This window comes from Littorina saxatilis, linkage group LG17, assembly GCF_037325665.1.
Source record: "Littorina saxatilis isolate snail1 linkage group LG17, US_GU_Lsax_2.0, whole genome shotgun sequence".
In the NCBI taxonomy this organism is placed as follows: Eukaryota; Metazoa; Mollusca; class Gastropoda; order Littorinimorpha; family Littorinidae; genus Littorina; species Littorina saxatilis.
The window spans coordinates 13867951-13880091 of NC_090261.1; the positions used below are offsets into that span (position 1 = coordinate 13867951).

Sequence of the window (12141 nt, forward strand, 5' to 3'; positions counted from 1 at the left end):
AGAGACAGAGACAGAGACAGAGACAGACAGAGAGATACAGACAGACAGACAGACAGACAGACAGATAGATAGATAGACAAACAGACAGACAGATAGACAGAGAGAGAGAGACACAGACAGACAGACACAGGGCCGGACTAGGCGAAGAGGAGGGGGGGGGGTTGCCAGTGGTGGCCCAGGGGGATGTCCCCCCTGGCGGCAGGGGCGGATCAGTTCATTTTATGACTGGGTTTTTTCAAAAGTATATTGTGAAGATATGGGTGTGAAGGCGCGAAGCGCCGAGCCGACGGCGCGAAGCGCCGAGCCGATGGCGCGAAGCGCCTAGCTTGCTAGGGGGGTCCGGGGGCATGCCCCCCGGAAAATTTTGAAAAAAGGATGCAAAATGGTGCAATCTGGTGCATTCTGAGGATGATCATTACCAGTTTCAGGCAGCAGATTTTGTCACTGATTAATACCCCCAAAATTGAAACTCAATGTAAAATAAAGAAATGCATACCTCATTCAATATTTTTATTTTTTGGCTGGGGGGGGGGTCCGGAAACCCTAGAACCCACCCACCCCCCCTCGTTGTGGGGGTCAGGGGGCGAAGCCCCTGAAGCTGACGGGTAGGTCATATTCTGAGATAAGAAAATGGTCGCTCCTTGCATAAAACGGCATAAAATAAGCAATAATAAAAAAAAAATTAAATAAGTAAGGTACATGTTTAGGCTAGGGGGGGGGTTGCGCAACCCCCATAACCCCCCCGGTAGTCCGGCCCTGAGACATATAGAGAGAAAGAGAGAGAGAGAGAGAGAGAAAGAGAGAGAGAGAGAAACAGACAGAGAGAGAGAAACAGAGACAGACAGACAGACAGACAAAGACAGAGAGAAAGCTTTGATAACAAGCGCAGCAAGCCATCAAAATCAAATTCAATCAATGGTGTGCTGCTTTGAGCATCGCATCTTTTGAATTGACCAAGTCACATCATATGCACACAGCTACAAGGACGGATGTTGTGCATTCTGTGAACGCAGTTCATACGGATGTGATGTAATACTTTTAACCACAACAGTGCTACCTCACATTTTGGAGTGAAACAACAACCTCGCAATTTACAATTTAAGACATAATGCAAATAGATGCTCCATCTCAAAGCCCACCGAGATCATGATGGTATGAAACAAAGTGCGTGTCACACACACACACACACACACACACACACACACACACACACACACACACACACACACACTTCTGTGCTTTTGATTACGGTAGCTCACATGACCCCCCCCCCCCCCACTCTCTTTATAATTTGGCGCCTCTGGTAACGTAGTACTTTCGTAAACTTACCCTCATCCCAAATGATACCGTTGCCCTCATTTTCTGGATATAGACGACCTTGGGAGATAACTCTGTCCCTTTTTATATTTAGTCAAGTTTTGACTAAATATTTTAACGAAGAGGGGGGAATCGAGACGAGGGTCGTGGTGTATGTGTGTGTGTGTGTGTGTGTGTGTGTGTTTGACATGAGAGTTCCTGGAAATGATATCCCGGGATGTTTTTTTTCTTTTTTTCGATAAATACTTTTGATGACGTCATATCCGGCTTTTTGTAAAAGTTGAAGCGGAACTGTCACACCCTCATTTTTCAATCAAATTGATTTAAATTTTTGTAAAGCAATCTTCGACGAAGGCCGGACTTCGGTATTGCATTTCAGCTTGGTGGCTTAAAAATCAATTGATGACTTTGGTCATTAAAAATCTGAAAATTGTAATAATGTTGTTTTTTTTTTAAACGATCCAAATTTACGTTCATCTTATTTTACATCATTTCCTGATTCCAAAAACATATAAATATGTTATATTTGGATTAAAAACAAGCTCTGAAAATTAAAAATATAAAAATTATGATCAAAATAAAATTTCCGAAATCGATTTAAAAACAATTCCATCTTATTCCTTGTCGGTTCTTGATTCCAAAAACATATAGATATGATATGTTTGGATTAAAAACACGCTCAGAAAGTTAAAACGAAGAGAGGTACAGAAAAGCGTGCTATGCAGCACAGCGAAACCACTACCGCGCTGAACAGGCTCGTCAGTTTCACTCCGTTATGCACAAGCGGCGGACAACGGTCATTGTGAAAAAATGCAGTGCGTTCAGTTTCATTCTGTGAGTTCCACAGCTTGACTAAATGTAGTAATTTCGCCTTACGCGACTTGTTTACATTTAGTCAAGTTTTGACTAAATGTTTTAATTAACATAGAGGTGGAATCGAGACGAGGGTTGTGGTGTGTGTGTGTGTGTGTGTGTGTGTGTGTGTGTGTGTGTGTGTGTAGAGCAATTCAGAGTAAACTACTGGACCGATCTTTATGAAATTTGACATGAGAGTTCCTGGGTATGATCTCCCCAGACATATTTTTCAGTTTTTTGATAAATGTCTTTAATGACGTCATATCCGGCTTTTTGTAAAAGTTGAGGCGGCACTGTCACGCCCTCATTTTTCAATCAAATTGATTGAACTTTTTGTGAAGCATATTTCGATAAAGGCCGGACTTCGGTATTGCATTTCAGCTTGGTGGCTTAAAAATTAATTAATGACTTTGGTCATTAAAAATCTGAAAATTGTAATAATGTTTTTTTTTTAAACGATCCAAATGTACGTTCATCTTATTTTACATCATTTCCTGATTCCAGAAACATATAAATATGTTATATTTGGATTAAAAACAAGCTCTGAAAATTAAGAATATAAAAAATATGGTCAAAAAAAATTTTCGAAATCAATTTAAAAACACTTTCATCTTATTCCTTGTCGGTTCCTGATTCCAAAAACATATAGATATGATATGTTTGGATTAAAAACACGCTCAGAAAGTTAAAACGAAGAGAGGTACAGAAAAGCGTGCTATGCAGCACAGCGAAACCACTACCGCGCTGAACAGGCTCGTCAGTTTCACTCCGTTATGCACAAGCGGCGCACTACGGTCATTGTGAAAAAATGCAGTGCGTTCAGTTTCATTCTGTGAGTTCCACAGCTTGACTAAATGTAGTAATTTCGCCTTACGCGACTTGTTTACATTTAGTCAAGTTTTGACTAAATGTTTTAATTAACATAGAGGTGGAATCGAGACGAGGGTTGTGGTGTGTGTGTGTGTGTGTGTGTGTGTGTGTGTGTGTGTGTGTGTGTGTGTGTGTGTGTGTGGGTGTGTGTGTGTGTGTGTGTGTGTAGAGCAATTCAGACTAAACTACTGGACCGATTTTTTATTAAATTTTACACTAGAGTTCCAGGGTATGATATCCCCAGACGTTTTTTTCAGTTTTTCGATAAATGTCTTTGATGACGTCATATCCGGCTTTTTGTAAAAGTTGAGGCGGCACTGTCACACTCTCATTTTTCAATAAAATTGATTGAAATTTTGGCCAAGCAATCTTCGACAAAGGCCGGACTTTGGTATTGCATTTCAGCTTGGAGGCTTAAAAATTAATTAATGACTTTGGTCATTAAAAATCTGAAAATTGTAATTAAAATTATTTTTTGATAAAACGATCCAAAATTACGTTCATCTTATTCTTCATCATTTTCTGATTCCAAAATCATATAAATATGTTATATTCGGATTAAAAACAAGATCTGAAAATTAAAAATATAAAAATTATGATTAAAATAAAATTTCCGAAATCGATTTAAAAACAATTTCATCTTATTTCTTGTCGGTTCCTGATTCCAAAAACATATAGATATGATATGTTTGGATTAAAAACACGCTCAGAAAGTTAAATCGAAGAGAGGTACAGAAAAGTACATATATGCAGCACAGCGAAACCACTACAGCGCTAAACAGGCTCGTCAGTTTCACTGCGTTTTGCACGAGCGGCGGACTACTGTCATTGTGAAAAAATGCAGTGCGTTCAGTTTCATTCTGTGAGTTCCACAGCTTGACTAAATGCAGTAATTTCGCCTTACGCGACTTGTTGTAGAAGAGTTGAAAGAGCCAATAACAATGTTAGCTTTACGTTTTTGTTAACCTTATTTCCTTTAGCTAATAAATTCCCACGACAACAGAAATCATTCACAAGTCCTAACAAAATTTAAAATCATTCACAGCATGGAACAGTCGTGAATAAATGGGGTGTTGCAAAATGACAATAATTTGCCACGCAGTTAAATTGACGTCAGCGTGTACTATTACGACAAAAAACAACACCTATTTGTCACGCAGGCGGAACTGAGTCAAGGTGCGCTGATATGATGTCACGCTGTAATATTGCCATGTTCTTGTAATAAAATGAGGCAGCAAAACAGTATGATGTGGCAGAATACAACAATCATTTACGCATTTAGGATAACATCACATTGTGTTGATACGACGTAATGAAAAAATGTGTCATGCCATCTGAGATGTCGAATTAAACTGTCTGACATTACTCTTAAAAAATATTTGACCCATAACCTGTCTTGCGAATAACGTCACTTCGGAGCTACGTCTTGATATGACGTGTCTGAAGCTACTTGAATGCTGTCACACCGTTTTGTCTGACGCGATTCAACAATGAATGCCGATAACGCGAAACAACACTGCCTTTGTCATGACGTCACGTTGTCTTGATATGACGTGTCTCGCGCAGCTTGAATGACGTCTATCTGCATTGTCTGACGTGATACAATATGTGACGTATATGGAATTACGTCAAGTTGTGTTGATATGACATATCTCAAGCAGCTTCAATGACGGCTGTCGGCATTGTCTGACGTGATACAATATGTGACGTATATGGAATGACGTCACGTTGTGTTGATATGACGTGAGTTGAGGTTTGACGCAGAACTTTCGCCGTCGAGCACTGGCCCCACTCTGTTAATCTTTTTGGGTTTGAAGAGAATGACGACTCCAATGGCGACCACGATAGCGGCGATCACCGAAAGACCGATAAGACCACCACAAGACACCGTCATCAGGCGGTCAACCTGGAATCAACAAACAAACACAGGAATCAAATAAAATGGAATAGAGTTCTTAGATCAAGTTCTCTGGACTAAGAATCGATTATTTTAAAATGACGTGGGAGGTACTTGAAAGTTACACCGATGAATGTCTTGAATTGTTTTCTTCTTCTGGTTATGATTGCCTGGGGGGAAAAGGGTAGGCTACTTCAAAACTTGTAGCAGTGATGCACGTTCTCTTCTGTTCGTGATCGATGATTGCAAGGGAGGCCGAGTGGGATGTGGGCAAACTACAAAGTAGCAATGATCGATGCATGTCTTCCATTGTTTTCTTTTCCTGTTCATGATCGGTCATCGTATGGGGAAGTAAGGATACTTCAAAGCATTATTGATGCATGTCTTAAAGTTGTTGTCCTCCTCTGTTCATGATCGATCATTGCATGTCGGCGGGAGTGGTGGGTGGGTGGGGTGGGCATATTACAAAGGAGCAATCGTGCATGTCTTAAATTGTTCTTTTCCTGTTTATGTTCGGTAATCGTATAGGGGAGCAGGGATGCTTCAAAGTAGCATCGATGCATGTCTTGAATTGTTGTCTCTTCTTTTTAACGATAGATATTGCTTTGTTTAGGGAGGTGGGGGGGGGGGGGGGGGGGGCGATATTTAAAGTAGCAATGATGAATGTCTTCTGTTCATGATCTATCATCAGAAGGGGTAGTGAGGGTGCTTCAAAGTAGCAATGATGCATGTCTTCTGTTCATGATCTATCATCAGAAGGGGTAGTGAGAATACTTCAAAGTAGCAATGATGCATGTCTTCTGTTCATGATCTATCATCAGAAGGGGTAGTGAGAATACTTCAAAGTAGCAATGATGCATGTCTTCTGTTCATGATCTATCATCAGAAGGGGTAGTGAGAATACTTCAAAGTAGCAATGATGCATGTCTTCAAGTTTTTGTGTGTGTTCTCTGTGCATTACAATTTGCCGACACACTCCTTCGTGCAAGCTGCTGTGTCAAGACAGCCATGATGCATGATGGATGATGGAAGGGGAGTAACCAAGCAACAGTAACAACAGGCAAAGATGTTGACCGGCAGAGATAAGCGTATTTCAGGTCCGTCAACAAAGTTATCATCAAGTGTGTGACGTGCTACCGGCACTACGCCTGTTATCAAGTTCAAATTGCTATAGTGTTTGTTAGTGCTATAACTGAGTTGACACGTTTACAAATAATATGACCTTTCTTTTTTCTTGTTTTTCTGTTGTTTGTATTTTTTTCTATATGTATGTTAATTTTCTCTCTCTTTTTTTTTGTATGTCTCCTCTCTGTCTATCTCTCTCTCTCTCTCTCTCTCTGATACTCTCTCTCTTTCTGTCTGTCTTTCTGTTCGCCCCCCCCCCCCTCTCTCTCTCTCTCTCTCTCTCTCTCTCTCTCTCTCTCTCTCTCTCTCTCTCTCTCTGTGTTTGTCAGTCTCCTCTCTCTCTCTCATAATCTCTCCTTCTGTCTGTCTTTCTGTTTGCTTCCCCCCCCCCCCATCTCTCTCTCTCTCTCTCTCTCTCTCTCTCTCTCTCTCTCTCTCTCTCTCTCTCTCTCTCTCTCTATGTTTGGTCAGCATGGCAGGTTGTGCCAAGCCGAGAGTGATTTTGCTGAGGAAGGTCATCTTTGGTGGTTTGTGCATGCTGTCACGTTTTGTTCAGCTGTGCCCATCGTGATTATGCAAGTTATGCAAGTGTTTGAAGAACGATGTCTGGACCGTTGGTACAATAAAAGAAAGAGGGGGAGTAGAGAGAGAAAGAAAGAGGGGGAGTAGAGAGAGAGAGGGAGGGTGAGCGAGAGAGAGAGAGAGAGACAGACAGACAGAGACAGACAGAGACAGAGAGAGAGAGAGAGAAAGGGAGGCAGAGAGAGAGAGAGAGAGAGAGACAGAGACAGAGACAGAGACAGAGAGAGAGACAGACAGACACGGACAGACAGACAGACAGACCGACCGACAGACCGACCGACAGACAGACAGACAGAGCAGAAATTCTGTTGTGTAAATCTCCCCTTCGATATTGCCAACAATACCCCCATGCCTCCCCCCTCCTCCTTTCTTTTTTCTATTTTTAAACTTTATTTTTTTCCTACAGTTGTGAGTGATTATTTCCATCATAAGTGTGTCTTCAAAGGGATCTTGGTTTGCGTTGTCAGCATATGAAATTGTTTCCTTTTGTAGAAACACATTTAACTTTGGTTAAGCGTCTTCTAAATTGAATATACTAACTTCCATGACGAATAAAAAATAAAAAATAAAATGCGCGCATCATAAGTTATGGCATTTTCAAGAATGTTCACTCAGGACCAAAATTATCATTCGCTAATTCCTCTTTTCTTGATGACGTCTGTCACAAGTCGTTACGTCAAAGTACTGCGACTAAATACAGAGTCAGACATCACAATATATCCAGCTTTTCCAATCGATAAAGTTTTACAGCCCATTTATAGCCTTCTTCGGCAATTCATCGACCCTGTAACTGCCGATAACACGGTAGGGGTTGATTTTTTCCCATCGTCAGCAAAAATATTGTGCAACTGGTGAGTAAGCAATCCCATAAAGAGCGAGGTCTGTTTGGTCTGTAGACTGAAATGTGTTTTAGCTGCGTTGTAAGTGATCAGTGTGACGTTTATTTGTGCAACACATTTCAGCAAGGTTGAAGAGACGAAGCAAAATGCGCGCAATGTAACAAAACGGTCCAGAATTATTTTGTGTGTGGCATTATTTTGTGATAGGGATGAAAGTATTTGTGAATTTACGAAGATGGAAATGTAAGAATTCATCATTACAAAAGGCATTGTGTGGTCGTACACTGCATATACTATGAGACAACTATTGTTCATTGAATTCATTTGTCACTATCTCACACTTTCCCGACACTTTCATTCATTACTTGTACTAATCGCAACCACGTCATACTTGATGTTACACGCTCAGGGGCTAATTAGTCATCACAGCCGGAACTTCTCTTTAATCGATCATCCACCAGGCTATAAAACTCTCACAATTGCTTTCTTTAAAACTAACAAAGGTCAACGAAAGTGTAAACTGTTCGAAAGGACAGCAACAAGTACATAATTCACAGTAAATCTGTCACAGTCATTACATTACATTACAAAAGCTCATCAACATTACTCGTACACAAAATCAAAGAAAAGAAAATCATTTCTACATGTTACTGCAGGAAAGCTTACTTTGTAATTATAGAAGCTTAGTTCAGCTCCCGACAAGATTGCTCGCCTGTCTGTCGAGACTATTGGCACAGCTTTGTCTAAGTACGTCAAATTCAGGGGCCGCAACCGATGACCATTGACGTCACAGGCTCGTAGCCCAGCATGCAACTGCAGCTGAATGCGTCGTTGCCATATTCTTCCGGTGACAGGTTCCACGTCAACCTGAAAGGACATAATGGCTTCATAAAATATCCATGGGACGTGTGACGCAAGCAGAACATGAGCAGTGGGCATGCTTTTTTCTAGAGCTTGCTAAACAAAACTGGTGGCAGAGTGCCTGTTGCTTGTCGTGTCAGTCTGAATCCGTCGTTTTCATCCTACTGATTTTCAAGCTCAAATTGTCTCAACAATTGTATGTTTATCATTTCAAACTACTAAATTCCGCGTGCAGAACGTTTGCGACGTTCCTACCGTAAAATCCGTGTTTCCCTCAAGTGCAGCCCTGCGACAAAAAAGTTCACCACGCAGACACACACACACATGGACAGACTGACAGCCGGACACACACACACACACACACACACACACACACACACACACACACACACACACACACACACACACACACACACACACACACACGATTGGAACTACGTGGTTAAACTTACATACGACTTTGGTTGTGGCAATGTGCAATTACTTAAACCCAGTCCGACTTTTTCGTAAAGACTAGGGTCTAAGTCGGGTATTCCAATCCACCCCACAAAACCCAGCAATGACGTCATTGTCTGCAGGCCACAGCTGACGTCGTACCGCAGACTCCGGGAAAACGATTCTGCCAAAAGAAGGGAAAATAATTACAATGTTTACTTGAAGTTTGAAGAAACGATGCATCATGAGAGAGAGAGAGAGAGAGAGAGAGAGAGAGAGAGAGAGAGAGAGAGAGAGAGAGACAGAGACAGACAGACAGACAGACAAACAGACACACACACACACACACACACACACACACACACACTCAGAACGCGAGAGAGACATAGATAGAGAGAGACGGATAGACCAGAGAGAGAGAGAGAGAGAGAGAGAGAGACTCGGAGAGGGGGAGAGAGGGAGACAGAGAAAGAGAGAGAGAGAGAGAGAGAGAGAGAGAGAGAGAGAGAGAGAGAGAGAGAGAGAGAGAGAGAGAGAGATCCGTGCCAGCCGGAAAACAAGCCAGACAGAGAATGAGAAAGAGATAGAGACAGCTAGCCGAGTAGACAGACATTTAACTCTCAGACTAGAGCAGAGTAGACAGGGGATCGAGCAAAACCCGGGGTCACCCTTTGTGCTCTTTTGATGTATCGAACCCGGTTTGCATCAAGTGAGGGTCGAACTGATGCAACCAAAACACCAACCCTGCCCTCGTTAATCGAATATGAGAAGAGGACAATACATCCTTACATTACTTCGCTGATGACAGCTTTTGTGATTTTTGTCGTGGAGAAAATCGAAACTTCTTCCGGCGTCTGGATAGGCGGGGCACCCACGACATATTCAGTAATTGGACTCCTTGATTTGACGTCTATGCATGCATTGTAAGACAACAAATGCATGTACTTCTTGTCTGAATTAGCGGGCGATATTCTTTGTATGATCATAAACTAGCCAAGGTATTGTTAATAGTTTGAAAATCTCAGCATTCGGGTTGTTAACCTCGTTCGTAAAGCTCTAAAACGTTGACACTCCCGTGCCCAATACTCATGTAGCGTCCTATACTCAAAACTACAAACAAAAACAGGGCCAGCGTACCTTACCTAAGCCAGTAACGAAATACCCCTCGCCCAATACTCAAATGGTGTCTTACACTCAAAACTACAGACAGAAACAGGGTAAGCGTATCTCGGCTAAACCAATAACGAATCACTCCCGTGCCCAATACTCAAAAAGCGTCTTATACTCAAAACTACAGACAAAAACAGGGCCAGCGTACCTGAGCTAAGCCAGTAACGAAACACACCTCGCCCAATACTCAAATGGCGTCTTACATTCAAAACTACAGATAGAAACAGCGCCAGTAACGAAACACACCCGTGCCCAATACTCAATTTGCGTCCTGCACCACTACTGACAGAAACAGGGCCAGCGTACCTCGACTAAGCCAGTAACGAAACACTCCAGTGCCAAATATTCAAACAACTTCCTACGCTCAAAATCTGCTGACAGAAATAGGGCCAGCGTACCTCGGCTAAGCTCCTTACGTAACTCTCCAGTGCCCAATACTCAAGTAGTTTCCTATACTCAAAACTACAGACAGAAACAGGGCCAGCGTACCTGGACTAAGCCAGTAACAAAACACTCCCGTGCTCAATTTTCACACAACTTCCTACGTTTAAAAATCTGCTCAGTGACAGAAACGGGGCGACAACACTCAACAACATACCTGAACTAAGCCAGTAACGAAACACTTCAGTGTTCCACAGAGACGTCGAGTCACCGCCCACAAAGTAGAGACTTCTCCGCAGCGAGGGCTGGAAGAGGTAGAGACTTGCACCTGGGGAGGGACAGATGGTGCAGGTGGAGGGGCTGCAGGTGGTGAAGAAATCGGTGACACCAGAAAAAGGCACTTCAGACATGGGGTCTTTCAGCACTGACGGTGGCGCGTACTGACTGCCGTTGAACTCTGTAGCAAAAAGTGGAAGAAAGCTTAAATTTCAATCCAGCTTTAGAAAAGTAACACCTTTTTGCGTGTACAAGAAGTTATATAGAATAAAAACAAACAAACAAACAATAAAATAAACAAAAAAACTAAAAGCTAAAAAACCAAATTAAAAAAAGTCGAAAATACCAAACCGGTACCACTAACAAACGGGAAATACAGCTCCTATAAACAACGACAACTCAGTTACACAAGACAGTCAAACGAAGGGCACACTAAAACAAATACATTGTAGATTGCATTTAAATAGGTAGGTCTGACAGGTCGAAGATTTTCTTTTCGGTGTTCGAACATTTTAACAAGTAAACTACTGGCACTTAAAATTTAACTGCCGATATTGAGATACAAATGTTCCAAATTTGTAGCGCAAACAAAATATTTAATGTAATGATACAACATAATTCTACAGCTAACGATAAGTAGGAGAGAAAAAACCATGTAATTACAAAAAAAGATAGAAAAAGAAGGAATTTTTTCATGACATTTCTCATTTCCATCCATCTCCACGTAAAAAAAAGGAGTTCATCTTACCTCTGACTCTCATGTTGTTATCGAAGTTACGATCTTTCAAGCAGGTGTCAACTTTCCACAGCAAGCCCCTCCTTGTTGAAGTTTTTAACCAATCCTCGTCAAGCAAGCCCTGCACGTGCACGTTTGATTGGTCAGCGTCACCAGTGACGTAATAACCCAAGGCAAGTTCCCTTTGAGATCGGGTCACCACAATATCATTGTTTCTCTCAACGAAAACGAAGTTGTGGACGATTTGTAGTAGGTGCAGCAGAATGAAATCGTGAAACGCTTCAAAGTAAGCAGAAAGCACTCCTGGACTGGTTGAGTTAAAGTCTAAACACCACACAGAGTTGTCCGGAGAACAAAACGCCGACAAGAGAATCTCTCTCACAGCTGAATACTGCACAGAACTCGAGTTACAAGTTTGCAGAATCGGAAGGATTCCGCACTCACTGAAATCGAAATTTGAGAGCGGAGGAGGAGGCGAGAAGCCACCACCTTCACACACATTCTTGGCCCAAGTTTGGCACAACAATTGTAAACTTGATTCGGGCGAAAGCAGGTCGCTTCCTAAGAGGGAAGAGTTTAACAACACTCTGTACACCGCTCCTATCTCAGAAGCGCTAAAAGACACAGACGCTCTGCTGTTCAGAATCACTGTGGAGAAGCTAGTGCCTGAAGTCCGAAGCCATCCGCCGAAGGACACGTTCTGAATCATCACATCACTGCTAGTAGTATTATCACCCCGGAAAACATTATCACAGACAGAGTCTAAACAGCCTAACAAGGACACATTTGGCTGAAGT

General features: G+C 42.0%; 1 protein-coding gene across 1 annotated transcript; it reads right to left on the reverse strand.

The window, feature by feature from the left end:
- Window positions 1–3266: 3266 nt before the first annotated feature.
- On the reverse strand, window positions 3267–10908 carry LOC138953178 (uncharacterized). The gene is made up of 4 exons (XM_070324976.1): window positions 10550–10908; window positions 8799–8965; window positions 8152–8352; window positions 3267–4948 (listed from the first exon to the last, which is right to left on the reverse strand). The coding sequence occupies exons 1-4, from the start codon at window positions 10740–10742 to the stop codon at window positions 4766–4768; spliced, it is 744 nt and encodes a 247-aa protein (XP_070181077.1). The 5' UTR covers window positions 10743–10908; the 3' UTR covers window positions 3267–4765.
- Window positions 10909–12141: the final 1233 nt, after the last annotated feature.